Raw genomic sequence first — 27,708 nt, 5'->3', positions numbered from 1 at the left:
TGAATAATTTTATTGAACTCTAATTTTTTGACTCGTTTTTTTCAGTTGCATTTAGCGTTGTTCCTTGTGACGTAGAGTTCATCTAACAACAAAAAAAACATCTGTCGATTTATTTCTGTTTCCTTTATCTTACATTACAATCATGAATCAAAATTTCTTGCGTACCTCCACAAAAACTTGCTTTAGAAAATCCCCAACATGTTTACGAAGCTCTCGGTCCCTCAGCAGCAAGGCAACAGGCTGGTTTCAACGCTTCTTGAGCCCTGCTGAAGAAAAGAAGCTCTATCTAGGAATTACCAGCTCTTTTCGAGAAAAACTAGTTGAACAGTCCAACAAAAGCACACAGACATACAGCCGTATTATTGAACATGCTCTTTTCACCCAACCTTCAAAAACGTCAAAGACCGGTATGCTCTCTGTAGCTCGTCTAGAACAACTAAAAACCGAATTGGACGAAGCTGGAAAACAAAAAGATGTGAATGCACTTCAGCAATTACAATTGGAAATGGACAATGCTGACTTGACAGCCATTGCCATATACAATCGATTGATTCGTGCTTATCTTTGGTGCGATGAACTCACATTGGCTCAAGATGTGTTGTCTAAATTTGAAGAACGAGGTCTTGTACCTACTGTTCGTACATTTACTTATTTAATACAAGCACATTTAAAGAAAGATCAGCTCGAAGAAGCAAAGCGACTTGTTGAAGAAATGCATCGTTTGTCTCTATCACGATTAAGAAACAATTTCGACTGCAGTATCATGTTGAAATTCTACCAGGCTTGTGGTGATTCACACGCTATTGAATATTTATGGAGAGATATGATGGCCCATGCCGATGCTGTCAAGCCTGGTTTTGGTCTTTTCACTCAATATGTGGAATACTTGATCTCAAAGAAAGACCTAAGGTTGATTGCCAAAACATCACAAGAATTTTTAGCCCACCATCATCAACCATCAGAACAACAGCTTCTTCCTCATCAGTATATGACATGGGTCAAATCTATCAATCTATTGGTAAACAATAAAGCGAATACCCAAACAGCAGATCAACTTCTATTTTTTCTTATCAAAAAAGCACCACCCAAGATGCCATGGGACAAAGTTAAAGATGCTATTGAATGCATTGTCAAGTCCTATTTAAATGAAGAGCAAGAATTAAAAGCACTGGCATTTTATTACAAACTTCGCAAACAGAAGGTACCTGACCAAGCCTTTGAACAAGAGACACTCAAATCTATCGAGATTGTATTACAGCATGTAGAGAAAAAAAGCGATCAGAAACAAGTGATGGCCGAATTAGAAGGCCTTGTTTTATTTAAAGCCTAGCTCTGTTTTTATTCGATGTAATAAAATGATCTACTAATAAACGATTGTATCTTTCTGGCTGCTCCTCAGGAATAGCATGTCCACTTCCTTCAAATAATTCAAAGCGTGCATCTTGAAGCACTTTTTTCATATGATGTGAGTATTCAGGTCGAACTAGATTATCAAATGTGCCTGTGATTATCATGATAGGCAAGCCACTCTGTTTGATATGATCTAGTCGTTTATCTGATACATGATGGCGAAGACAGGCAATGATTTGGGCTATATTACCATACATAGGTTGGCGACGAGAGCGTTTACTGTGTTGTATGAATCCATGAATTGCTAACTGTTTATTCGTCTCATATTCTGTTCGTACAAGAGGCTTCTGTTCAAGCCATTCTTTGGGATAGACTAATTCCATAGCTGCATCTAATTGATCTTTAGGGTCTTTATAAAAGAAAGCAATTTTAGATAGTGTTGATATGGCTGTCCACTATGATTATTATTGTTAAGATAGTTTCATGTCAGCAAAAAGTGTCACTTACAGTAGGTAAGTTTCTTCTTGCTGTCGTACTTGTTAGAGTCAATGATTGAAATCGTGTAGGCTCTGCATCAGCCATTTCTAAGGATATCATGCCACCCATAGAAATGCCCACTAAATGTACGTCTTGTTTCCAGTCAAAATGATCCAATAACTCTAATGCGTCTAATGCCATTTGAGAAGTACTAAACGGTCATAAGAATAAGCCATTTAATTTTTGTGACATACGAGTATAATCCAATCGGAGAATCTAAGATAGTTTTATAAGATGTATATCTTGCATATGACATATACCTGAGAGTCCCATGCCTCGGTTATCAAACACAATGACTGTATAATCGCCTGTTTCTGCAAGGAATTGTGTCTGTGTATAATAAAATTTAATGTAAAATTTTTTATTGAATTTCTTTACTTGATGATCCCAAGCACTACAAGGTGAACCTAAGCCTATAGTATGTTAATTTAATGTTGATTATACAAGGTATTTACCCATGACCAACATGACACGCTTAGGCCCATTACCATGCATTTCATAATATATTTTAATAGGCTTGAACTGGCGTTGATGGCCAACTTCAACATGTCCTGCTTCCTGTAAAGTAGACAAATGATTCATGTGAGAAAAAAAAAAAAGAAGCGTGAAAAAGAAAGATGCATGGATATATTTTTTTCATTTTGTGAAACGCCAATTCAAGCATTTGAAATTCTCATATTTTATGCAGCCAATGACTACAGTTTTTTGTGTTTGTTAAGGTGCCGTATAATTTGGGTGCGTTGGTTTGGGGTATGTCCGGAGCTTAATAATTAGTTAAAAAGCTATCAAGATATAAAGTGCATTTGCAATTTTGCCCAGCACTTTATTCATCTGCTTGAACATATGAAACTCAATAAGTACTAATTCCTTGGAATGACCATGAACTTTTCCGCTGCGCAACGCCTGAGATTTATCCATACTTTTCATTTCTATTTTAATAATAGTACTGATGGCAGCGGGTCTCCCGAACAAACGGATGAAGCATTGGGCTTTTTGAAGGGCTGCTATATGCATTAGATGCAAAGCGTCCAACAATTAGTAAAGAACTATTCAATCTTGCCCCCTCATTTGCAGCAAGATTTTCTTCAACTTGTCTATCGTCTGAGAAACGTTGAAAACCAGCTTAGTTTTGTTGAAACAGCTCTTGAGTTGTCTATAAAGTTTCCCAAATGCCATCGATGGTTGAAGTGGTGGCTGCAACCTTCCGCCAGCAGCATGATTTTTTTTTATACAAGAACAAGATGAAAAGCTCTTTGTTCTCTCACCAATGAGAACCTCGACTTCTGTAGAAGCATCTCACAGCATATTATATTTGACAATAAATGAAATTGCTTCTCTCTCGCTCGCAATGAGACAGCTCTTGCAAATTGCAAAGAATGACCTGAATTCACCAAATTGCTACTACGATTATGGTATTCTTGTCAGATACAAAGGATTAAAAGTCAACAGAAACAAGAAGAAGTAAGAACAAGAAGAACAAGAAGAACAAGAAGAACAAGAAGAACAAGAAGAACAAGAAGAACAAGAAGAACAAGAAAAACAAAAATATTTTGAGAATATCAAGAAAGAAAGCCAAAAGAGATCTTTTGATTTCATTGATGCTGAAGTTAAGGAAACTGACGTTTCTTACGAACATCTACGCAAGAAAGACGATGAGTTGATCTTCGGAAAAGCAGATAAAAACGAAGAGGGTTTCATGTATGATGAAGTAGTTAAGTTGTCGCCTCTTCACTTGACTACTGTCAACCCAAAAAGAAACGATGTTGCTTTGAAGGAAATCAAAGAAGAAATCGCCATAGATATGATGTTTTGCTGCGTGATCATGAAAATGATGGTTGTTGGCATATATGGAATCAACAAACGGAAGAGACATCTTCGTACTCAGACGTGGGAGAAGAGAGTAGCTCGTCTGATATCACAGACGCAGCAAACCCTTGTAGTCTTCTTTTAAACCCAAACAGGTATAATCCTTGCTCTATATGGATGCTTCTTTCGAGCTTCTTGTAAGATGTACCATTCCTTACATTAAGAACTCCTTTATCGATGCTTTCAATCAAAAAAAAACTCGTTCGACATGGTCCTCTTAAATGCTTTCAAGCAATACGAAAGCGGTAACTCTAAAGCTGGAAACCACTTGATACGTGACTTTGCTTGAGCAAGTGGAACACCTTATACTAAAAGGGATATGGATGATACCTACTTTTCTCTAGATTGGTTCATCCAGAATTCTTCTTCAAGATTGCGCTCTCTTTTCTCAGTTTTCTTATTATTCGAGATCAATCTATATAAAAAAAAATTGAACAGGATGTCTCTATTACAGAGAAGTCGCTTGAAGTGCTTCCATTTATGAAGAGAAGCTATCCCACTATAAAGTATTTTTACAATGCAAAGAAAACCAAGGCCCAGCATGAGCAAGATCTAGTATTGGTTGCGTTGAAAAAAACAGTTCGACGAGGTGTAGCACGGGCACATTCTCTACAATGTGTGCTTTCAAAAGTAATTTGATTATTCAGGAAAGTCTTCCTGAATTTCTTTTTTTTTTTTTCGCTGATCCGACAAACCGGAACTACAACAACATTGATAGCAACAGTGAGCTGAAAAAAGCAGATATCTAAGTTTATTTTCTCGATAGATTTTCGCTGAATATTTCCTCCTCAAACAGACTTACAACAAAGTTAATCAAACAGGAGTACAAGATTCATGCTAGAATATTTTCAACACACACAAAAGGAACACATTTTTTTTCAGTTAGAAAAACTCCAATTGCTACAGACAACCAAGTCGTACTCAAACTCAATAATCTTCAATATTCAACTGAATGCTTACACCCCAGCAGCTAAGAGTAGCAAACAACACCATCATTGTTTGTTACAAGCGAAAGCAGTAATATGATTCTGGTCTTTCTTGTACAGTAAATTTAATAAAGTCTCTGTCGTATCGCTTTAAAGACTGTTTTATATTGAGCTAAAAGCTTAATTCAATAACACAAACTCACCTTCTCTTTCTTTCTTTCTTTTTTTTGTTTATTCAAACAAAGATCTCTTTGAGTCTCATGATTTCTCATCCTTAATAAACATGGGAAGCTTTTCTTTTATGTCCATATAAAGGATGCTGTAGTTAACAGCAAGCCAGACCTATTGTTTGATTTGAAAGGTTTGATGAAGGAGGCATCTGAAGCCATTTCTTTTGCTTTTGATTTTAACAAAGTAAAACATGATCCAAAGGTTTTTGAAATCTTCAATAAATAGACAACTGAAAACTCTGATAAAAAACCACACCTGCCCAAAGACAATCAATTGTTGCTCTTGGTTCGCTTTGGTAACTAAACGATTGTTTTCTTTTTTTGCATTAAGGCTAATAAACATTTCTAAGAGGAAGAAGGTAAAGCATGTTAAGGAAGTCAAGACAAAAGTATTTGACGATATTGAACAAGTAAAAAAAACTACAATCAACTAATTCAGCTTGCCAACTGGACAAAATAAGTATCGACTTACTCAGCCGCTAAGATACTTTAAGTCATCAAGAAGAAATCGTGTAAAAGTATGATAATTTAGAGAAAAAATCAATGCGATTTCTAAAAGTTTGACAGGCTTTCCCTAAGCCATGTTGTTAGCATGCTAAATAGTGAGCACGAGACAATATACAAGAAGTATATCAAAAAAGAGTTTTATGAAAGCTGGAAGAAAAAGAAGCAGCAACTCCAGATTGATGAAGATGAAAGAGCGTTAATTGACGAAGTATTTTTAGCAATCATTGAGGTAAGATCATCTTAGAAAAAACAATTATACGAAGGCAACGAAGACCAGTATCAATGAAGAGAGTGCTGATCTTTTTCGGAGTGCATAATCCATTGTCTTCATATGAAATTAGCATTTGTGACAAGGTTTTAGTTATTTAATAAATGATGATACAATTACTCGCTTTCTTTTTCTTTTTCTTATTCATTACATAATGTCTATGTTTGATCGTTTTAAAGAGCAAGCTTCTCGAATTGCTTCCAGTAAGTTATACATGATTAAATCTCACCATGAATAACAACCTATAGGTGCTCAAGATGCTACAAAACAAATGGGTGATATGGCTAGTAATGCAGGTAAGCCAAGAAATAACTGCCAAGAAAACGTATTGACTTTGCATTAGCCAAAAACTCGCCTGGATTTAATAGCCCCATTCCTGGCACTTTGGCAGAAGAGTGTGCAAAAGCCTCTCGTATTCTCGAGCAGTTTATTGGTAAGTGTATTATTTTCAGAAAGAGAAAACTAACATTATGTTTCAATAGCTAAAGAAGAAATGGAAAATGGATTTGATACTATTATTCCCGTATCTGTATTCAAACAGGCAAAAGCGCTTGCTATTTTTACCATTGTCAAAGCAGGTTTTCTTGTGAGTGGACGTCTGGGTAGTGGTATTCTTGTATCGAAACAGCCAGATGGACGTAAAGTAGTCTACTAGTTTAAAAATAGGGTACTCATGTTAACCCATAGGATGGTCAGCGCCTTCTGCTATCTCTACAGGTGGATTAGGATTTGGTGCTGCTCTCGGTGCAGAAAAAGTGGATGTTGTCTTGATTCTTAATAGTGATGAAGCTGTACGTGCTTTCTCTCAAGGTGGTAATTTGACATTAGGAGGTAGTTTATCCGTCAGCATTGGTCCTATTGGTGCCGGCAGCGAGGCTTCCATTGCAGGTGATGTGCGTGACAAGAAAATAGCACCTGTTTTTTCTTACACAAAATCACAAGGTTTATTTGCTGGTATGAGTATTGAAGGCACAGGCATTTTGGAACTACAGAGCGCAAACACCAAGTTTTATGGTAGACCTGTTCGTGCTGCTGCTCTATTAAAGGGCGAGATTGAACCACCTGCTGAAGCTCAAGTGTTGTATGATACAATCCATAAAGCTGAAACACGGGATCCTTATTAATCATGTTCATTTTTATTCCTATAAACCACTTTTTAATACACTGTCTAATGAAATCACTGTCTTTTTGCTCTGTTGTCCTTGCATACGTTGATGCACTTCTACTTGTCCATGTTCTAAGGTCTTTGGGCCAATAATGATGGTATATGGATAGCCAACTAATTCAGCGTCTTTCATTTTAGCACCAAATCCAGAACGACGATCATCAATCACCACATTGTCCTTGTTGTGTGTTTGTAGAGCATCATAGACTTGATCAGCCAACTGCTTGAATTCTTGTTTGCGGTCATCTGTAGGTACAATACAGACACGATAAGGAGCAATGGATTCAGGCCAAGCAATACCCTTGTCATCATGCTTTGCTTCTGCTACAGCAGCAAGTAATCGAGAGATACCAATTCCATAACATCCCATTTCAGTAGGCAATACAGTGTTGTTTTCTCTAAATGTACAGTCTAATGCAGCTGAGTATTTGGTACCTAAATAAAAAGTATGACCACATTCAATCGCTTTAACACTCGAAAGTGGAGGATGGTGGTCACACGAAGCACAGAGGTCGCCTTCTTTTGCTAGTCTAAAATGATCGGGCGTATGTACAGTCAGGTTTTTGCTGGTTTCAATGGTGCAAGACAGAGCATTGTCCATAAAGACATGTAAGTGATTCATCAATGAAGGATGTAATGCAGAGGAAGGTATGGTATGCATGTCCATCGTGCCTCTTTGGCTCATCCATTGATGTTCTTTTAAATAGTTACTGAGTTTTGTCTGTACCTTGAGTAGATTGGCTGCTCTTCCAGGAGGTGTTAAAATGGCTGCCATTCCTTGATGTTGATTATCTTCTGCTGCATTTAATGCTGAAAAGGAAACAACAGTAGCATCTACTTGATCTAATCCCAACATAGATTTGACAACGCTGTTTTGTGTTGATTCAGTAGAGCTTGGGTTGAACTGTCCAATGGCTAATTCTTCGTTGGCGGTGTATCCACATTGATGGCATGTCAAGAGTGTATCTTCACCCACAGATGAAATCAAATGATATTCATGCGACTTGGATCCACCAATATTGCCACTGTCTGCTTCAGCTACTACAAAAGGTACGCCCATACGCTGAAAGATACGTTGATAAGCATTGGCTACTTGATCATAGGTCTCGAATGCTTCTTGTTGAGTAGCATCAAACGAATAAAGGTCTTTCATGATAAATTCGCGTCCTCTAAGTAATCCTGCACGGGGTCGAAGTTCATCACGGTATTTACGCCCAATTTGATAGAGTCGAATAGGCAATTGTTTCACTGATCGAAGTTCATTAGCCACTAACTGAGTGATCTCTTCTTCATGTGTAGGTGATAATAACAAGTCTGATTCTTTTCTATCTTTTAGGCGAAAGAACTAAATATGATATGAGCCTTCTTCATGGTTGCAGTAAGAAATAGACAATTTACCTCACCCTTGGCACCTTCCCAACGACCTGTCTTTTTCCAGCCTTCAGGGTTAAGCAAGATAGGCAAAGATACTTTTTCACTGCCAATAGCTTGCATTTCTTGATCAATAATACGTTCAATTTTCTCAATAGTTCTAAGGCCCAGAGGTAATAAAGAATAGATACCAGCGCCACTCTATCTCTAGTGTGAGTTTCATTAAACCAGAAGGCATAGTGTATACCTGGCGAACAAACCCAGCTTTCAAGAGAGTGCCGTGACTTGAGAGGTCTGAGGTCTTGTCTTTAGTGACAGGTATAAACTTGTTTGATAGTCTATTTCGTGTCTGTGAAATAATTAAGTTGACTTTTATAACTGCTAAGTTATATTTACATTCACCGAAAACTGTCTCTTAAAAACGAGTGTCAACATAAAGAAGAATAATAATAGAGAAATGACAACCCCCGGGATAGGAAGATGGAGTACAAAAATGCACTGCGTTGATTGGATGAAGCATCTACGCGTATGGTCCTTCCTTCTTAACGCGATTATGCTGTTCATGGACAGTTCAATCTCCGCGTCTTAAAAAAACGCCCTCTCTCTCTGTACTTTTCGCTCTCTCCCTCTGTTTGTCTCTTGAGTTTATTCATGCGTGTTACTGTCAAATAGCAATTCTTTTTTTCTTTTTTTTTCTCTCTCTCTCTTTCTTTCTTTCTTTTCTTTTTCTTAAAAAAAGAAAAAAAAAAACAAAGCAAGTCAGCCTTGGTTGTAGTTCATTCCCCATGTTCAACATGAACACTCTTCCAGTAAACACTTCTTTGACTTGTTCTTTTCAACACTCTATTTGTCCTTCATGGAACTTGCCTTATCATTGTTCTGTTTTATTATTGAATTCAGGTAGACTATCGGCCCTTTTTTTTTTTAGTTTTTTGATCTTCTTACTAATTTTGGTAATTGAATAGAAGAAGGCCAATGGAAGTCTCTTACTCAGAGCCATTCACCTACCAGACATGTATTGTTATATGCTACACACAAGGGTCATTACGATACAATGGCAGTCATGTATAGTGAACTTGATAAGGTAAACTGTCCTCTTAAATTGCTTTGTTTACATATGTTATTAGAATCATGATGATATTCGTTGTATTTACCCTTATGTTTCTTCTGGTATCATCATCATTTCTTATTATTCCCTTCAAAAAGCTCAACTGTGCATAGAAAGATTAAGAAAAGAGACCAAAGGTGCCTTTCAGGTTGAATATGCTAAACCTTGCTTGATCAACAAGAAATCAAATGAACGATTGTTTGTGACTATTAGTAGCGACAATTGTATTATTGATTTAAGAAAAATTAATTATATGGTAAGTAATAGATATAAAGACATATACTGAATTCTATAGAAATACCTATCCAGCATTGGTGCTATTGATTCTATTTCTGAAGTACATATCTCACCCAACTGTGTATTGATAAACTTGGAATATGACGATGAAAGATCCAATGAGAAGCTATACAAGCAATTCCATCATGCTATAACTGAAGTAAGTCATTCTGATTGATAAAAGGTACTCATCATGCAGAACATTCAATTCAATGTATATATGGCCGATAATAAGGACTTAAACTGCTGTTATCATTCAGTTGTACTCAAGACAAAGAAGAAAGAAACAGAACAACACTTCAAGGCATCTAGTCACAATCAACACAGTTATTTTTCTCATGATCCATTTACCAGCATGATTGTCCCTAAACAAGAGATTCTTTCCCCTTCTACCTCATTCTCTAGTATAACCACTAGTTCTTCCATCACTACCAATAGCGCTACCACAAGTACTGCTACTACTATCTCTCCTTCTACAAGCACACCACACAAAGAGAAGAAGAAGCTTAAAAAGCCAAAGAAAGTAGTGGACCATGCACCTATCATGATTACTGATACTCACCTCGAAAAGGTCAAAAAGGATCAGGATACACGCACTACTTTTATGATCAGGAACATTCCAAACAAGTATACCCAGAAAATGTTGATGGACTGCATTAATGCCACTCATGCAAACACGTATGATTTTCTTTATCTTCGTATTGATTTTCAAAACAAGTGCAATGTTGGTTATGCTTTTATCAACTTTATTGATCCCAAGTGAGTACACAGGATTCTATATGTTGACTGACTCTATTGCTTAGGAGTGTAATTTCATTTGCTCAAGAAAGACTGGGAAAGAAATGGCAAGTAAAGAGCAATAAATAAGAGAGACTAACCATTAGTGTAGGGAACATTTTAATTCAGATAAACGTTGTGCTTTATCTTATGCTAACATTCAAGGAAAGACAGCTCTCATCAAAAAGTTCAAGAATTCTCAAGTTATGTCTGAAGATGTTGCTTACAGGCCTAAAATCTTTTATTCCAGTGGTCCTAACAAAGGTAAAGAACAAGAATTTCCTTCTCTTGAACGCAAATCTCGCCGTTAAATGCATGTTTATTTAAGTTTTGATGATAACAATAAAAAAAGTTAATGGTGTTTGAGTTCATAAAGTCCCTTTAATTGACTCACAACCCATTCACCCATGGCTTGGTGAACCTTGGTCGTAGGATGAAAAGAATCCCAAAAAAAATGATTTTCAGCATCATCACAAGAAGTCGTGTTACCTAATCCCCAAACACAAGGCTCAGATGTTGTCTTTACATTCACTTTTTCAGGATGAGCCAATTGTTCTAACAACCAAGCATTGTCGTCTAGAAACTTGATATCGACTCCTTTCACTTTTTGAAGCAATCGAGACTGTAACAAAGCATTATAATCCTTGATAAGCTGCGTTGTCTCTTGTTGACGAATGCCTTTAAAGGCAGGGAACTGATCGAAAGGAGGTGCAGTCATGATCAAGAAGTGTTTGGCACCATACATCTTGACTAACTGCTGAACAGATTCTATCACGTTTTGAACAACTTTTTCCTTACTGTATCTCTTGTTGATAGTATAATAAATATTAGGGTTCAAGATGGCATTCAAGTCATTATAGCCAAAGAAGATCACATAAAGATCTTTAGATGTGCCATTCACAAAGATAGTCTCCACTTGTTGCTTTAATCCAGGCACAATGTAGTTACCTACTTGACTATAGACATCCACATTGTTTGTGGTGGCATAAGCATAACCATAGTTCATGACAGCCACACCAATCAAGTTTTGATTGACATATTCAAGCCATGTAGGGCCATTACTGAATCGACCTTGATAATAAGGTGGAGTGGGAGGGAAATTAGTATGAGAAAACACATTACCATTGTCTGTGAAACTATCAGCATAAGCAATGATTTTGTCAATACGAGTAGGAGACACAACAGCAGCAGTAGCAGCAATACTGACAGAGATAGCAGCAAGAGAAAGCAAAGACAACTTCATGTTTATGTTTGTTTCTTACTCTACTCTAAGAGGTTATTTATGGGTTTTGTTTTATTTGTTGTACACACACACATACTTATATACTAAATGATCACTTATCTTTGTGTACCTTATAAATCATGACAAATTCTTGATTGAGAAGCATCAAATAAACATGCAGTAGCACTTTGTAAATGCTTATATGAAATAATCATAGGCTATATACACATGTGCAAGATTTAATACGTTATTAGACAAGTTTATAGCTATTAAGAAGTTAAACAGGTATTTAGCAACCGCAGTCATCATTATAGTCATCTACACCACAGCACTCATTACAGCAGAAAGTACATGTCCCTATACATCTTTTTTATTGTTCATTATTCACTTCATTTTGTGATGGCCACTTACAAAAGGCACATGCAACAATCTTTTATAATAGACGATCTTTGTTGAACAAATCCAGCTGGATAATAACTATACATAGGCTGCATTATTTGAGGCTGCATAGAAGGATATTGCACTTAAAAATTAACACTGCGCTGCATTTGTAATGTTACTTACTGTTTGGATAAGGTGAATAAACATAATTTGCTGTTCCTGGTGTACCAGCAACAAAAGCAGGAGAAGGATAAGTTGTATAAACCTTTTGCGGTTGTACGTATGCCATTATTTGTAAAGAAAAAAAAAAGCGAGATAACAGACACTTTTCATGACTCAAATGATTTCATGATTTGACTCAAAACAAATAAAGAGTCATGCGGCTAAGCAGGATTCATTGTTCAATAACCAGTTTTTTCTCTGCCATGCGTCTGTATCAAACCAGGTTTGAATTTTAGGTGACGTTCCTTTGCATGAATTGTCTTTTTATCCTGGATATATACCTTTATTATCCTCACGTGACATGATTACTGCTTTATTTATGACAAGCTAAAATCATTCCTTTATTTTTTGTCGCTTGACAAAAGCAATGTCAGTATCCCGTAGCCAGTAAACAGGAGGATCATGTTTGGGAGCAACACCTTTTGATTTGCTACAGAGACGATTGTTTGCGTTTTTAACTGTTGCAAGAATAACATCCTATTGCTTTTGAGTTAGCGATACTTTGCAATCTGTGGCAAAATCTGGATCTTCATATCTTTAGTTGCAAGAGGTTGGCCACAATAATGGGAACTAAAATCAATCCTTGCATATTCCTAAAAAACAGTGTCTTGCTGAGTTCCACCATTCAATATACACCATGATTCATCAGCTCTATTTTATAAGTACGCATGTGGAAGGATACCTCCAACAACAGGTTTTTTGACCCCTACCTGGACAAGCCTATTCAGAATCCAGCGCATCTCTTGCCCGAGTTTCACAAAATTTGATTTTGGAAAGATTGTGCAATTGTTAAGGGATAACTTTGCCAAATTCAGAGGACGGATAATTTGGGTGCACCAGACATGTTTAAACCAAAACTCGTAAACTACCGGATAGAGAAGGGGTGGCTAAAGAATCTCCTCCGCATTTATTCCAAAAATCAATTGCTTTTGTATAAGTATGTAATTTTCTAAAGGAGACTAAGAAATTGCAGTCATTTTATGAAAAAGAAAGAAGAATAATTTCTCGAAATCCTTTTTAACAGACCATTTTATAAATGGAAGCACTTCAAGCGACTTCTCTGTAATAGAGACATCCTGTTCAATTTTTTTTTATATAGATTGATCTCGAATAATAAGAAAACTGAGAAAAGAGAGCGCAATCTTGAAGAAGAATTCTGGATGAACCAATCTAGAGAAAAGTAGGTATCATCCATATCCCTTTTAGTATAAGGTGTTCCACTTGCTCAAGCAAAGTCACGTATCAAGTGGTTTCCAGCTTTAGAGTTACCGCTTTCGTATTGCTTGAAAGCATTTAAGAGGACCATGTCGAACGAGTTTTTTTTTGATTGAAAGCATCGATAAAGGAGTTCTTAATGTAAGGAATGGTACATCTTACAAGAAGCTCGAAAGAAGCATCCATATAGAGCAAGGATTATACCTGTTTGGGTTTAAAAGAAGACTACAAGGGTTTGCTGCGTCTGTGATATCAGACGAGCTACTCTCTTCTCCCACGTCTGAGTACGAAGATGTCTCTTCCGTTTGTTGATTCCATATATGCCAACAACCATCATTTTCATGATCACGCAGCAAAACATCATATCTATGGCGATTTCTTCTTTGATTTCCTTCAAAGCAACATCGTTTCTTTTTGGGTTGACAGTAGTCAAGTGAAGAGGCGACAACTTAACTACTTCATCATACATGAAACCCTCTTCGTTTTTATCTGCTTTTCCGAAGATCAACTCATCGTCTTTCTTGCGTAGATGTTCGTAAGAAACGTCAGTTTCCTCAACTTCAGCATCAATGAAATCAAAAGATTTCTTTTGGCTTTCTTTCTTGATATTCTCAAAATATTTTTGTTTTTCTTGTTCTTCTTGTTCTTCTTGTTCTTCTTGTTCTTCTTGTTCTTCTTGTTCTTCTTGTTCTTCTTGTTCTTCTTGTTCTTCTTGTTCTTCTTGTTCTTCTTGTTCTTCTTGTTCTTCTTGTTCTTCTTGTTCTTCTTGTTCTTCTTGTTCTTCTTGTTCTTACTTCTTCTTGTTTCTGTTGACTTTTAATCCTTTGTATCTGACAAGAATACCATAATCGTAGTAGCAATTTGGTGAATTCAGGTCATTCTTTGCAATTTGCAAGAGCTGTCTCATTGCGAGCGAGAGAGGAGCAATTTCATTTATTGTCAAATATAATATGCTGTGAGATGCTTCTACAGAAGTCGAGGTTCTCATTGGTGAGAGAACAAAGAGCTTTTCATCTTGTTCTTGTATAAAAAAAAAAATCATGCTGCTGGCGGAAGGTTGCAGCCACCACTTCAACCATCGATGGCATTTGGGAAATTTTATAGACAACTCAAGAGCTGTTTCAACAAAACTAAGCTGGTTTTCAACGTTTCTCAGACGATAGACAAGTTGAAGAAAATCTTGCTGCAAATGAGGGGGCAAGATTGAATAGTTCTTTACTAATTGTTGGACGCTTTGCATCTAATGCATATAGCAGCCCTTCAAAAAGCCCAATGCTTCATCCGTTTGTTCGGGAGACCCGCTGCCATCAGTACTATTATTAAAATAGAAATGAAAAGTATGGATAAATCTCAGGCGTTGCGCAGCGGAAAAGTTCATGGTCATTCCAAGGAATTAGTACTAATTGAGTTTCATATGTTCAAGCAGATGAATAAAGTACTAGGTGTTGTGAGATGAAGAGAGAATAGATATAAAATAAGAAAAAAAGGTAAGAGCACAGAGAAAGTCCGTTAGAACTTGTATAGGCTGTTTATTTCTCAAAGAAATGTTATCTTTCAATTGCTGTAAAATGTCGAGGTATTTATACTTTTTCTTCTCGGTCAAAATATTGTTTTGGGGTTAGCTTCTTGAATACGGATTGATTTGTCAGATCAGGAGCAATTAAGAGAAATGCCTGAACTTGAATAAACTATTACATATTTGTCAATGCCAATGCTAATGTATTTGTTAGCTCTAACTGTCACTTTATGAAGACCATTGGTAATAACAGAGTCACTAGGTTAATGGTCTCTGACTATGAGGACGATGTAGTACTTCTAGTAGAATGAGTGAATGTCATTGACTATAGATCCATTGCAATTACCATATATGTGATCTGGTCTTTTGCCATGATCATCATTTATTGATCTATACATATGAATACATATATGTTCATAACAGTCGTCTTACAGTCCTTAAGACCACGACTTCTGTCATTACACAAGCGAATCCAATTTATCTTAGTTAAAGAATTCAAGTTGTTCAGCCAAGATCTTAAGTTAATCCATTGCAAACATCCGGATCATATTCTGCAGGATCTTAAAAGATTTTACCTTCATATCATCAAAGGATTAGCAAGTAACAAGTTCTAATCCTTCCCTTTCTTTGTCAAAAACTGTCATCTTCCTACTGTAGAGGTATTGCCTACTTTACCATTATCTTTTGTTCCGCTTGTCAACTCTTTCCAATTTGCGACTCTGATTGAACCAATCATCAGGGTATCGACAAAGGAATTTCGATTAACTTTTCAGTGTTACATCTGCCCCAGAGCGCTTACAAGCTATCTCTAGTGCCTTTTGGGTCGATTTTTGGAGTTGTTCTCTGCTTCCCGTTGCTCGTAATAGGATGTACCAATTCCTTGTTTCCAAACTACCCACAAGACAACTTTTCCACTCTATAATTTCTGATAGATTCCCACGTCTATTTGTCCAATTTGCACAATTCATCCTGAAAGTGAACAACATCTCTTTTTCTATTGCTCACCATAGAAGTTTTTCTGGAACAATCTTATTTTCAAATTTCTTTGGCCTACGACCACTGTCAAAGATGTAATTTTTTTTAATGATTTTATTTGCCGCACGTATTAGTGGTCCTGGGAGGGACCCACTAAAAGAGGTGCTCGACAATTATTTATTATAAGAGGGTTAAGAGAAACAAAAAGGGTACTACAATCTCAAAAGTACAAAGAAATCAAGAAAAAAAAGAGCAGCTATTGCGAGAAAAGACCTCTCAAGATGAAAGGTCATTTTCAGCAGCTATACGCTTAATTTGATAGCGAGTGCTGTGAAGAACAGAGAGTTAATGGAATGGTTGGTTCTGCATGGTATGGGTCCAATGGGCCTTCCAGATCTCAGAGAGACCGATAAAGGTTACCATGGGTACTGACAGAGGACAGTTGGTTTGAAAGATGCAAGTGCATCAGAGACTAGATCCACAAAAATCCAAAGATGTTATTCAAGCACTTGTTACACTAAACTTCTCCAGAATAGATTATTCACAAAAGAAAAACTTAACCGTTGTTGACATTGTCATTACCGCCCTCTCACAAGTATGGAAAGCGCATTGAAGATTTATCATCGGAAACATCTCTTTTGATACCTACTCCACCCTACAACAAACACGTACTTCTTTACAGCTGCTCGCAGATGAAAAGCAAGTACACACAAGACTGTAATCCTTCTTTTACCTTTTTTTTCCACTCATAGCAGTGGCATACCTTTCGTTTTATTCTATTTACTTAGTTTGGCACATACTCAATATAACTTTGCATGAATTGTACCTGCCTTTTTAGTGCCATCGGAGTAACATAACGCGTAGAAATAATAAAATTCTTTAAGCCTTTCCCTTTACTATTATTTTTTTCTACTATTGTTCTCATTTCATTACTTTAAACCAACTGTTTTTCTGATTCTCAACTTATAACTGATTTGACTTTATTATTCACAATGTATACTGGAGGAAAAGGTGAGTAAAGACAGTTGTGATATAGTTTGAAACCTAATTTTATCAAAAAAAAAAAAAAAAAATAGAACTACGATTGTACGTGAAGTTTGCCGATAACCCTACACTTAACGAGTTTATTGAGAAACACTTTGATATAATTGACAGCGAAGACTGTACACTAAAACAGTTGATGGCGAAACGGCGAGATCGTTTTGCCTCTATATTAAAGAGACATCGACCAAATATTGACGTGGGAACTCATATTGTTTGTGATATTAACATTTGGAAAAGACTAAAGGTAAGCCATGCATTTCACCAATCCCTAATTTTTTTCTTACTAAGCTTGTCTATAGACATATAACAGTAACGACTTGAGATCTGTTCTCTTTCAATGGATGTATATTGTCGTGGAAGTGGAGAAAGAAGATAAAAAGCAAATAATAGAAGTGCAGTATAACTTACCAGTCAGATACAACCCAAATAAGAGAAGGTTCAAGCCGCAAACGTCAAGCAATCGAAAGAGAAAGAAAGTCTGCTTGAACCTAATCCTTGGAAGGCAGCTATAATATCATCGCTTACATCAGACTCGTCATTGATGGTACTTTACTTTACAGACTTAGATGACATATTTAGTTCAAATAGAAAAGTATAAATACTGTGCTATTGATAACTGTAAGTACTTTACTTTATCAATACACAGACACAGACGTCACCGCCTTCTAGAACAGCTTTCCAGTAATCTCATTGGTTGAAACCTTTTCTAGAATTACGTGATCATTACTGCCGAAACTAAAGAAGTTATCAACAATATCTTGGAAGAAAAGAAGAGTGAAGATCTGCCCGCCTTCCTTGAGGAAAAGAAAGAAATAATTGAAGCTCTTGAGTCCTATGATAGTAATGAAGTCCCCACATTGCTTGACAAGTTGAGTCTTAGCCTTCTTAAGAAATACGATGACTTGGGTTGTATGGAACAGGATATCTTGAAGCTTTCTCTGTCAAGAATTATAGATTTGGTTGATGAAGATATTGCTGAATATTTCAAGCAGCATATTCCTGTACATCATTTTGGCATGTGGTCAAACCTAAAAACAGATAACGAACTTACTGAAGAAGAACAAGCCAAGCTCAAAAAAATTGCTCAAGATTTTGTCCAACGTGTTCAAAGTAACTTGAAAGCAGCAAGAAAGTATATACTTTTGAAAAGAGTTGATTATGAAGAAGAACAAGAATGCTCCTTGGAGGCAAAGGCCTATGAAATTATCGACAATATTAACACTTTGATGAAAGACAACAACAACAATCATGTCCAAGAAGCCGATCATGTTGCTTTTGTAAAACAATTGTTTCGAATCGTATTTCGTGACGCAAACTTAAAGATAGCAATTGGAGAAACTGTAGCAGCAGTAACAAAACCATTCATAACATACAATGAGAGCAGCTTCTCAAATTCCAAGGACAGTATTTTTATCTCTAAATCGACTTCATTTCGTCTTGCTCATACTTCTTCTTCAAGAAAAAAAAGCTACACTGGACGAAAAATTGATCTCAAGATTATTGGTGACGATGACCAGGAGCTCTCTTTCTGGGAGTTTAAGACAAGAAACGCAAACCAGAAGTCTCTGCAACATCAAGAATCAAAGACGTTGAGATTAACGCAATGTCTTCAAAAATCACTGAAGTCTGCCTTCGATTTGAAAAAGGACATTATGTCTATTACTTGGTCTGGTAATACATGATGAAGACTCTACTTTGTTGTTGTTACTAACATATTTGCATTATAGGCTGGTCGGGCACAGTTTGCCAACTGTATGAAAAAGAAGACTTTTATGTGGCAAAAAAGGTAGCTACTTTGGCCATACCATATGATCAAAGACTAATTCAAACAAAATTGGAGAGCTTCCTTCTCTTCATCTTCGAAATCAAGGTGAGTTTGCTTGAATATATTGTCGCATTTGAAATGTAAACTAAGCAAACACTATAGGCGTCCTTGCGTTCCTTAAATAATGCAATTTTTTTGGAATCTAGTACGAAAACAACCAAGAGAAAGACATATGATGACATGCCTCACATTATGCTTTCACCAAAGCGTGTCTAATAAGAAATTTGTATATTTGTCTTATTTGCTTTATTCCTAAAGAAGAAATAATCACTCATTTTGTACGGACTTCTAATCAACTACATACAAAGCAAAGGAACAGTTAATTTGTGGACTGTTGTTTTAACTAAAAGAATAATACCAACTTTATTTGTTTGTTAATAAGTTTGTAACTAATGATTGCAAATTATAATTAAAACTAACCAAGTGATGCTGGTAATAAAAGTGATAATTATAAAAGTAGTCTTGAGATAGTATGTGTGTTTTTTTAGAAGTTTTAGAGAGAAATGGGGAGAAATGAAAGTGAATGAAAGAGTTGTAATTAAGAATTACACTCTTGGTTACACGTAAATTTATATAACGACAAAATAACGAATCTCAAAATAAAGGTGCAGATTGCAAAAGTTCAATATTCAGGTCGTCACAAATCACAGTGCACCATTTGTTTTACTGAATATCTCTGTGTTTCAAAAATAGCAATAGTACAAACGCATAAAAAGTTCTTCGTTTCCAATACAATACAATACAATGCAGGTATTGATTTCAAGACAATAATAGGCGCTGGAAGCCTCTCTACGAGTGCTTGGTTTATATTTCATTTATTTTCTTTTTCGCATGTCACATTCTTTCCTTGTAGTTCCTATACTTGTTTATTGGACAATATAAATTGAGATACTTATAGATCTTTCTTTCTCGGATATTGCCATTTGATCACGAAATAAGTAACTTGCTAAGCTAGTTTTTCAAGTTGAAATAATTTGTTGCCCAAGCAGAACAAGAAAGCCATAAACTTCACATACCCTCTTTCTTTTGTTAGTGTTAGATGCGTTTGCCAGAGTAACTTTTAGATGATTTCTAGAAAGGACGGCTTCTACAGAAGAAAACTGATTTAAGTAACTGATTGTAAGAACTTCTCCAACCAAACGGCTGAAGCTTGGAGGATACAGAGAAGTTGCTACTGTATTTGAAAAAAAAAAAGATGTCGAACGTCTGTGGCTTATCGAAGCCTACATTAAACTCAGTTGTGATTTAGAGAATAAGAATAATAATCATAATATACTATTTACCTGTGATGCAGAGAATAAAAATGAGATGAAATTAATTCGTATTCTCTGCCTCACAGTATTTATACTATTTTATACTCAAGACCAGTCTTCAGTTATTATAACATCGTAGGACTAAGTTTTGAATTGCCGGAGAAACACTTGGCGCGGACGAGGTCGGATAACAATGTTGAAATAAAAGATGTTGTGCTTTTTTGGGCACCGAACACTGGGATATGATTGAAGAGTCCTGCGACAATATTGTGTAACATTTGTTTACATGTGTCAAATCAGTCAATTTTTTTCATTTTCATACCGTCTTAATGCCTGAAGAAACTAATAATACAGCGGCTGGTGATATACTCAGAATCTAACTCAAAAATTAGTATCCTAATGGTACTACTGGGGAAGTATCTCATGCCTACAAATCAGAAAAGGCAGGTAAATATCTTAGTACTGATTTGAATGTTGGTTGGCAGCTCAGAATTATCAATTCAAAGCCTTTTAAAAAAAAATAAGGTTATGTACTACAAAGAATGCCCTAGTGCTGTCTACAGTGGAGAAAAGAATTGCGAGGCATAAGATGCGGACAACAGACGATTCTCAAGCGAGAAGCTTTCAAAAAGCATCTTATTAAGAATGAAAATGATGCTATTCTTTGTTACAAAAAAAATCAATAAGTTTATTAACACAGACTTTTATTACTATTATTGCATAATTTTTTGCTAGGCTCTTCAATTATACTCTGATATCCGGTAGCTACAAAATCTTGCAATATTTTTATTACAACATTTTTGTCCTTACCTGTTGAGTATTTAGAGGCGTATGTGGGCTTAATTTTTATCTACGAGCAGATGTAAATTAACGTATGTTAGCATATGAAAAGAATGGGCCTCAATTAGAATAATGTTAAAGACAACAAAGCGTCAATGCAAAAATTAGAAAAGGGGCCAAATGTCAAGACATATAGAACCGGTCACACCTAATCGCTTTATCTTAATATTCACCTCTCCTAGATTGTTTGTGTATAATGATTGTTGGCATTGATTCTGATCATATTCTCTAACAATAATTTATGGATAGTATTTACTAAATAAATCCTATCATGGAAATGAAGCAGAATTCCGAAATATTCTAGTTTCCGCAGAAGTATTCAGCTAATGACGGAACCGTTGTAACATTAAATGAGCCAATTTTGGCGAAATTAAACTATAATAACAACCGCCGTTTGTTATGATTTTTTAAGTTAATCTTTGAGCCGTCAAAGAGTCTTGCGCAATACGTATAAAAGTATAACCCCAAATATCCGATCGAAATTACTCCTATAATGAACACATATCTAGTTAAGATGCATGTACAGCAGCTGCTTTATTAGAACTCCTTAATGCTTACATGTGCGCTCTTTTTTTATTTTAAGTATTTTGGAAGTAGAAAGTTTAACCGGCAACAAACATTAACTAATAAAGGATGTTAGTCCAATGAATCTTATCTCAACTTAATGAGCATGAAGTGAAATATTATCCAGGTTGAAAAAGTATATATAGGGAGTGAATCAATACGACTTTCATTCATCATCATTTCGATACAATGACTATTATTACAGACGTCGATTTTACCTCAGGTCAATCAATGACTGAACATTTCAAAGCATTTGTAAACCTCTGGAACAATCAAGCAAAGCTTCATCAAGACAAAGTATTTGCTCGTTACCTCTCTAAGGACAAATTGTACAAGACTCTGACTTATGCACAAGTTGATCGTATGGCCACCAATTTGGCTTGTAAATGGAAGGAGTACGCAGAGAGCACTGAAGTTATTGGTTATATCAGCGAACATACCATCAATTATCTTATTGTCATGTTGGCTTTACTAAAGCTACGCCGTACTATGATGGCTGTATCCCCTCGCAATTCCGAAGCTGCTATTGCTAATTTGCTAGAGAAAACCAAGACCAAGTTCATCATTGCGGATGTTAGGTACAGCGATGTTACCCAGGATGCTATAAATCAAGTCGGTGATGTCAAATTAGTTATTGTTGAGCCTCTTGATATTGAAACTCTTGCCGATGAAGCTCTTCCTTCCAACCATGAGCAAATCATTGATTATCGATTCTCTGATCAAGATATCACAAAGGATGCTCTGATTATTCACAGGTAATATTATATACTCTTCTTTTATAGACATCGCATATTAACTCTCTTTTTGCCGTAGTTCTGGCTCTACTGCTTTCCCTAAGCCAATTTATCTTAGCAACCGCTACTTGTTTGAAATGATGACTTCCATCAATGCCAACGTTGCCACTACAAAAGGATTAGATCCTCTTACCCATGAAGATGTTATGCTTTCCTGTGGCCCTCTGTAAGTTATTTTGATCTGTTACTTTATCTTGGTTTCATACTCATTTTTTAACTTGTGTAGTTTCCATCTCTTTGGTACTCTCACTCACTTTAGTATGGTTGCTGTTGGTGGTAGTGTAGTCTTTATGGAAAAGCTACCTGCTTCTAACAAGGACATTGATTATGCTCTTAAAAGCAATAATGTCACTGCTTTTGGTGCTCCTCCTCTTATTCTTGAACAGATGATTCCTTTTCTCAAAGCGACAAATGACTTCAGCTCAATGAGACGTCTTAAATTTGCTATTTATGGTGGTGCTGCTCTTAAGCAAGAGTCTGGTGACTGGCTTCGTAAGGAAGGCATCAACGTTGTTACTTTGTATGGAACAACTGAAATTGGTGTCATCATGACATCTGATCTTTCACCTCAAAATTCTGCTTGGAACTCTCTTAGAACGTATCTCAAAGATCCTCAGGGCAATGATTATGGCGTGTTTGAAACAAACGATCCCTCAGAACCTGATGTGAAGCATCTCTACTTTCGTGGTGATAGTCCTAGTTTGGCTACTAATGTGGGAAATCGTCCTGATGGTGGTTATGATACCAATGATCTCTTCAAGGAAGATCCTAATAATCCTGGTTATTATATCTATTTGTGTCGTCGCGACGATACTTTGGTTCTGGAGAACGGCGAAAAGACCAACCCTCTTCCTATGGAAGCCGTTATCCGTGAAAGCAATTTGGTAAAGCAAGTAGCAATTTTTGGTCAAGGAAGACAATGTACCGCTGCTTTAATTGAGCTTGATACTGAGCATGCTCTAAACTATAGTCCTGATGAGATTATTGCTGGTGTTCATGAAGCTATCAAGCGAGCTAATGTTGAATGTCCTAGCCACAGCCGAGTCCTGCCTCAAATGGTTAAGATTTTGCCTTTCAGCAAGTCTTTACCCTCAACTGATAAATGCACAGTGAAGCGAAAGGTTGCTCATGACATGTTCAAGGATGAAATCGAAAAGCTTTATAGAAACTTCTTAGAAGGACCTTCACGCAATGCTGACAAATCCAACTCTGACACTTCTACTTGGACTCTAGAACAAACAGAAGAATTCTTGTTGACATCTGCTGCTGAGGTATTGGATCTAGACAAGTCTCAATTAAACGATTGCTCTCAATCGCTCTTTGATCTTGGCCTTAACTCTCTTACCTCGATTCAGCTTCGTAACAAGATTGCTGAACGTTTTGATAATGTACCTCAAAACTTTTTGTTCCAAAATCCTAGCATCAGCTTGATGCGTGAAGCTCTGTTGAACGACAAAGAACAAGACATGTCTGAACAAACTGAAAAGCGTTATCAACAAACACAAGATTTGACAATGACTTATATTAAGAGAGCCAAGGCTGACTTTTCTGTTGCTCGCAACGAATACGATGAAAAGAAAGAAAAGGTTATTCTCTTGACTGGTGCTACTGGCTCACTTGGCTCTTTTATGTTGCGTGACTTGTTGAAAGATACTAGTGTCAAGAAGGTTTACTGTTGTATCCGTGGCAAAAAGGAGCAGTTACGCCAACGTCTTTTGGATGCTTTCAAGTCTCGTTCTCTTGATATATCACTCTTGGACACAGATCGTGTAGAAGTCTTGCCCATGAAGTTTAGTGAACCTTTTCTTGGTTTTGGACAAGAAATTTACGACCAACTTAGGAATGAAGTTACTATTGTTCAGCATTGTGCCTGGCTACTGGACTTTAATATGCCTGTTGATCATTATGTCAAGGAATGTATTGAGCCTTTCTACAATCTCTTGAAGTTTGCGTACCATCAAGTCAATCCTATGCATGTACATTTCATTTCAAGTGTTTCTGCAAGTGCTGCTGTTGGTGACGAAGTGGCAGAGGAGCCATTGCCTTTGGACGCTCATGTTTGTATGCCAATGGGTTATGCTCAATCTAAATTTATCGTTGAAAAGCTCTTTGATTATTTGACTACTGAAAAGAATTTTCCTTGTTACATTGAACGTGTTGGACAGGTCTGTGGCGACTCTGTGAATGGTGTTTGGAACATTACTGAACAATATCCCATGATGTTTGTTGGTGGTGGCTCTATTATGAAAAAGATGCCCAAATTAGATAATGTGGTTGACTGGATCAGTGTTGATTATGCTGCTGCTACTATCGTTGATATTATGCTCCGTACTGCTCATGCTTGCACTCAAGAGAACCAATATATCTATCACATTGTGAACCCTCATCTTATTAGTTGGAACGATGTTCTTCAAGCCATGAAGGCCTCTGGAATGAAGTTTGACATTGTTGAACCTGTAGAATGGATCCAAACCTTATCCAAGGACCAATCGAACCCTTGCTATCGTCTCATGTCCTTTTATGAAGCCAATTTTACAAGTTTTTTTAAGATGCCTGTCTGGAAGACTGAGAAGACTAGCGCTTTGGCTCCTACAATCAATGATTCTCCTGTTCTTGATGCAAACTTATTCAGCAAATACTTGTCTCACTGGCAATCCGTTGGTTTTTATAACCCTCTCGCATAAATAAAAATCTACAATTTTTCTTTTAGCTTGAACTGAAAATGTCTCAGGATTAAAAGATATGATTCTGTAAAAATAAGAGTACAGGGTGAATGCGTTCTCTTTTACATTTTGTTTGTTTATTTTTAGGGTCAAAATAATACAGTTAACGCAGTGCCAAAGGGCGATGTGAGGGAGTTTCTAGTTATCCACACTCTCTTCAGGCTTTAAAAGATAAAATTTTGACTGGCATGAGTACTACCAAAGACAGCAGTATTTATGTCACAAACGCTTAATTTTCAATTCAACGCAAACTGCAATTGTAAAAGAAAAAGACACTTATGTTGAATCTGAAAGAGCTATAAGAGCATTTTCAATACACACAATGTCTACAAGTCATATTGGTATTATAATAATTGAGCGAGGGGCTGCAACCAAGTAGTCATCCCATTTTGTCAGTAGATAGATATAGTAATGTAGAATATATTTGTCAATAATTCATCAGACAAGCAACATATATTGAGAAAAGAGTCACATCAGCCCATAATTTGTTCATGGTTGGAGTGGAGCACAACATTTTTTTCTGCATTTATGCAAAGAAAATAGTACACTAAGTCACAACTTAATGTGACTTGAATTGAGAACATTTGCTTTTCATTTCATTTTTTTTATCTTTGTCTTACTCAATTGAAAACCGGGGTGATATGACAGAGAACGACGAACAGCTTCAAACCAACACTTATGTATGGAGCCAAAGTAACGACCAGGTTACTATTTCTTTTTTGGTTCCCGAGTCTGTAAAGGCAAAGGACTTGGATATTGTTATCGAAAGACAATACCTTACAGCAGGTCTTAAGGGTCAAGAGCCTGTTTTCCAGGTAGTTCATATACATACTATGATAAAGACTTGACTCTTACGACTTTTTAGGCCAAACTCTTTCAACCTATCAACCATTTCGAGTCGCTTTGGCAGTTGGAAAAGAACAGTATGTCACCTTTTTCTTCACTCACAGCTTCACCCAGTCTTTCTATTGCTTCTTCTTTTGCTTTTATGTCTTCACCCAATCATTCACCCAACTCTTCTATGATTTTGCCTGCAGCAGTTGATACAGGGCTCTCGGAAATGTCTGAGCTCTTGGCTCAGACAACCAATTCACCTACCATGTCAGATACAGATAGTATTTCGCAGCCAAACTCGCCTACTCTTCTTCACACTCCTCCTGCTATTGCTACACCACCTCACCTCAAGAAACCTAAATACAGGATTCTGACAATTCATTTGGAAAAAGAGGATGATGTTGCTGAATGGGCAGTACCAGTTTCTGGGCCTTACAACAAGACAAATACTATGGATGTGACATCATCTTATTTATTGGGCCAATGGTTTGAAGTTCGTATGGGAGATCTTATTGTAAGTGAATTCATCTTAGTGCTTAACTGTCAAGCTAACAGATTACACTTATAGAAAGCGCTCGAGTATTTCTTGTCTGCAGCAGAAAGAGGGCATACACAGTCAATGATCAAGGCTGCAGGAATTTACGAGACAAATAAGGAAACTACCGTTGCTAAAAAGATTCCCGAAAAAGATAGTAAAAAGGCATTTGAATGGTACAAGCGTGCTGCTGATTGTGAGCAACATGAACCTGGTACAGAGCTTAGCAATGGTCCTGATCCTCTTGCATGCTATATTGTCGGCACTTCTTATGGTACTGGATTGCCTGAAGCAGATATTGAAAAAGATTATCAAAATGCACTTTATTACTATAACCGTTGCATGACAATCACTGCACCTCGAATTGATATTGATTTCTCGCTTTTAGATATGGAGCATATTCCCAAGAACAAGCTGCGCAACCATGCTCCTCACACACGTGATGAGCGCTATTTCTGCAGTTCAGCTTTCCAAACCGGTTTGATTTATTTGTATGGATCACAGCCTGAAGGCGAAAAGGTGCATTCTGCAACTGAAGTACAAGTTGATCCGGACTTGGCCATTCGATACTGGAAGGAAGCCTCATTGTTGGGCCATGCTCAGGCTTGTTTTAATATTGGTATCTTGTACGCTAATGGTATGGGTGTAGAACAAGACCTTTGGACTGCTGGCAAATGGTTTGGAAGAGCCATCAAATTAGACACTACAGGCAATTTGGTCGTTCCTGCCGGAGTTACTACCATTGATTGGGATTTAACCAAAGAGCATCAACAACAACAACAACAACAACAACAACAACAACAACAACAGCAAAAACAACAAAAGAAAAAGTCGGCCAATGCAGGCAATAGTAGCGGAGATAAAAAGAAAAAGAAGAGAAGAGTCAAGCGTACAAAAACAAACAATGAGAATGAGGGAAGCGATACAATTGGCGCTATTGTGGCGCTTGGCTCTATCATTGCCGTGGCTGGAGTTGCATGGTACTTCTATACACGAGGAAAGAAATCCAACTAAGATAATAAAATAAACTTGAAGATTAGCTAAAAAAGAAACACGATACGAATGAGTGAACAATACGTTTTTATTATTTTGAAAAAAGCAGATAAGATTTTTATCCCTCTTCATGATGTCCGAAACACAACACTATGGTATGGCGTCTTACAAAAAACAGAAAAGAGCTCAATCTCGCTGATATTCTTGCCAAGCCAATTACTTACGATAAATTAAGACAACTTGCTCGTTTCCATTCCGGTAACACTTAATTTGATGATAGAGACAATTCAAACCCTAGATTATCTGGAGCACACTTCGAAATTTCCTCGCTAATACAACTAGAAACTCTTTTTAGCATTCAGCCAGCGGTTTCTCTTCTAGTTGCTTAGAC

At 36.7% G+C, this 27,708-nt stretch overlaps 11 protein-coding genes across 11 annotated transcripts; 7 read left to right on the top strand and 4 right to left on the bottom strand.

Moving 5' to 3' along the window:
• Positions 1-122: 122 nt before the first annotated feature.
• B0P05DRAFT_511408 (uncharacterized protein) lies at positions 123-1,330 on the top strand (the record flags this gene model as incomplete). The annotated part of the gene is made up of 1 exon (XM_051575615.1): positions 123-1,330. Exon 1 carries the CDS (start codon positions 143-145, stop codon positions 1,328-1,330), a length of 1,188 nt encoding a protein of 395 aa, XP_051434289.1. The 5' UTR covers positions 123-142.
• Positions 1,320-2,469, bottom strand: B0P05DRAFT_587843 (Alpha/Beta hydrolase protein; the record flags this gene model as incomplete). The annotated part of the gene is made up of 6 exons (XM_051582620.1): positions 1,320-1,805; positions 1,858-2,038; positions 2,082-2,103; positions 2,148-2,217; positions 2,266-2,300; positions 2,343-2,469. 6 exons carry the CDS (start codon positions 2,467-2,469, stop codon positions 1,320-1,322), a joined length of 921 nt encoding a protein of 306 aa, XP_051434288.1.
• A 3,361-nt stretch (positions 2,470-5,830) lies between these two features.
• B0P05DRAFT_544796 (uncharacterized protein) lies at positions 5,831-6,865 on the top strand. Its single transcript, XM_051578570.1, has 5 exons — positions 5,831-5,887; positions 5,933-5,980; positions 6,028-6,117; positions 6,167-6,322; positions 6,372-6,865. Exons 1-5 carry the CDS (start codon positions 5,839-5,841, stop codon positions 6,806-6,808), a joined length of 780 nt encoding a protein of 259 aa, XP_051434287.1. The 5' UTR covers positions 5,831-5,838; the 3' UTR covers positions 6,809-6,865.
• Positions 6,827-8,002, bottom strand: B0P05DRAFT_471383 (uncharacterized protein; the record flags this gene model as incomplete). The annotated part of the gene is made up of 1 exon (XM_051574613.1): positions 6,827-8,002. One exon carries the CDS (start codon positions 8,000-8,002, stop codon positions 6,827-6,829), a length of 1,176 nt encoding a protein of 391 aa, XP_051434286.1.
• Positions 8,003-8,941: 939 nt separating this feature from the next.
• On the top strand, positions 8,942-9,845 carry B0P05DRAFT_129606 (uncharacterized protein). Its single transcript, XM_051573020.1, has 5 exons — positions 8,942-9,120; positions 9,186-9,304; positions 9,348-9,584; positions 9,638-9,764; positions 9,804-9,845. The coding sequence occupies exons 1-4, from the start codon at positions 9,006-9,008 to the stop codon at positions 9,650-9,652; spliced, it is 486 nt and encodes a 161-aa protein (XP_051434285.1). The 5' UTR covers positions 8,942-9,005; the 3' UTR covers positions 9,653-9,764; positions 9,804-9,845.
• A 303-nt stretch (positions 9,846-10,148) lies between these two features.
• Positions 10,149-10,692, top strand: B0P05DRAFT_579704 (RNA recognition motif 2-domain-containing protein; the record flags this gene model as incomplete). The annotated part of the gene is made up of 3 exons (XM_051581955.1): positions 10,149-10,363; positions 10,408-10,453; positions 10,489-10,692. 3 exons carry the CDS (start codon positions 10,149-10,151, stop codon positions 10,690-10,692), a joined length of 465 nt encoding a protein of 154 aa, XP_051434284.1.
• Positions 10,693-10,733: 41 nt separating this feature from the next.
• On the bottom strand, positions 10,734-11,624 carry B0P05DRAFT_587838 (GDSL lipase/esterase; the record flags this gene model as incomplete). The annotated part of the gene is made up of 1 exon (XM_051582619.1): positions 10,734-11,624. One exon carries the CDS (start codon positions 11,622-11,624, stop codon positions 10,734-10,736), a length of 891 nt encoding a protein of 296 aa, XP_051434283.1.
• Positions 11,625-14,136: 2,512 nt separating this feature from the next.
• On the bottom strand, positions 14,137-14,675 carry B0P05DRAFT_544777 (uncharacterized protein). The gene has a single exon (XM_051578569.1). The coding sequence runs from the start codon at positions 14,659-14,661 to the stop codon at positions 14,212-14,214; it is 450 nt and encodes a 149-aa protein (XP_051434282.1). The 5' UTR covers positions 14,662-14,675; the 3' UTR covers positions 14,137-14,211.
• A 2,902-nt stretch (positions 14,676-17,577) lies between these two features.
• Positions 17,578-19,071, top strand: B0P05DRAFT_129509 (uncharacterized protein). Its single transcript, XM_051573019.1, has 3 exons — positions 17,578-18,627; positions 18,684-18,826; positions 18,884-19,071. Exons 1-3 carry the CDS (start codon positions 17,868-17,870, stop codon positions 18,995-18,997), a joined length of 1,017 nt encoding a protein of 338 aa, XP_051434281.1. The 5' UTR covers positions 17,578-17,867; the 3' UTR covers positions 18,998-19,071.
• A 2,480-nt stretch (positions 19,072-21,551) lies between these two features.
• Positions 21,552-24,943, top strand: B0P05DRAFT_511395 (uncharacterized protein). Its single transcript, XM_051575614.1, has 3 exons — positions 21,552-22,193; positions 22,252-22,398; positions 22,459-24,943. The coding sequence occupies exons 1-3, from the start codon at positions 21,628-21,630 to the stop codon at positions 24,914-24,916; spliced, it is 3,171 nt and encodes a 1,056-aa protein (XP_051434280.1). The 5' UTR covers positions 21,552-21,627; the 3' UTR covers positions 24,917-24,943.
• Positions 24,944-26,099: 1,156 nt separating this feature from the next.
• On the top strand, positions 26,100-27,382 carry B0P05DRAFT_129443 (uncharacterized protein). Its single transcript, XM_051573018.1, has 2 exons — positions 26,100-26,303; positions 26,362-27,382. Exon 2 carries the CDS (start codon positions 26,409-26,411, stop codon positions 27,336-27,338), a length of 930 nt encoding a protein of 309 aa, XP_051434279.1. The 5' UTR covers positions 26,100-26,303; positions 26,362-26,408; the 3' UTR covers positions 27,339-27,382.
• The last annotated feature ends 326 nt before the right edge of the window (positions 27,383-27,708 follow it).

The sequence above is a fragment of the Gilbertella persicaria genome (genome assembly GCF_025201335.1).
Source record: "Gilbertella persicaria strain CBS 190.32 chromosome Unknown B0P05scaffold_23, whole genome shotgun sequence".
Classification (NCBI taxonomy): Eukaryota; Fungi; Mucoromycota; class Mucoromycetes; order Mucorales; family Choanephoraceae; genus Gilbertella; species Gilbertella persicaria.
The sequence above is the reverse complement of the archived record's forward strand: the minus strand, read 5'-3'. Positions and strand labels throughout refer to the sequence as shown.

Coding starts and splice junctions, on each gene's coding strand:
- B0P05DRAFT_544796 (XM_051578570.1), top strand. CDS start 5,839: ATGTCTATGTTTGATCGTTTTAAAGAGCAAGCTTCTCGAATTGCTTCC. Junction 5,981..6,027: donor TGATATGGCTAGTAATGCAG/GTAAGCCAAGAA, acceptor ACTTTGCATTAG/CCAAAAACTCGCCTGGATTT. Junction 6,118..6,166: donor TATTCTCGAGCAGTTTATTG/GTAAGTGTATTA, acceptor ATGTTTCAATAG/CTAAAGAAGAAATGGAAAAT.
- B0P05DRAFT_129606 (XM_051573020.1), top strand. CDS start 9,006: ATGTTCAACATGAACACTCTTCCAGTAAACACTTCTTTGACTTGTTCT. Junction 9,121..9,185: donor TGTTTTATTATTGAATTCAG/GTAGACTATCGG, acceptor GTAATTGAATAG/AAGAAGGCCAATGGAAGTCT. Junction 9,305..9,347: donor TGTATAGTGAACTTGATAAG/GTAAACTGTCCT, acceptor ATATGTTATTAG/AATCATGATGATATTCGTTG.
- B0P05DRAFT_544777 (XM_051578569.1), bottom strand. CDS start 14,661: ATGCAAAGCGTCCAACAATTAGTAAAGAACTATTCAATCTTGCCCCCT.
- B0P05DRAFT_129509 (XM_051573019.1), top strand. CDS start 17,868: ATGGAACAGGATATCTTGAAGCTTTCTCTGTCAAGAATTATAGATTTG. Junction 18,628..18,683: donor TATGTCTATTACTTGGTCTG/GTAATACATGAT, acceptor TTTGCATTATAG/GCTGGTCGGGCACAGTTTGC. Junction 18,827..18,883: donor TCTTCATCTTCGAAATCAAG/GTGAGTTTGCTT, acceptor CAAACACTATAG/GCGTCCTTGCGTTCCTTAAA.
- B0P05DRAFT_511395 (XM_051575614.1), top strand. CDS start 21,628: ATGACTATTATTACAGACGTCGATTTTACCTCAGGTCAATCAATGACT. Junction 22,194..22,251: donor GATGCTCTGATTATTCACAG/GTAATATTATAT, acceptor TTTTTGCCGTAG/TTCTGGCTCTACTGCTTTCC. Junction 22,399..22,458: donor ATGCTTTCCTGTGGCCCTCT/GTAAGTTATTTT, acceptor TAACTTGTGTAG/TTTCCATCTCTTTGGTACTC.
- B0P05DRAFT_129443 (XM_051573018.1), top strand. CDS start 26,409: ATGATCAAGGCTGCAGGAATTTACGAGACAAATAAGGAAACTACCGTT.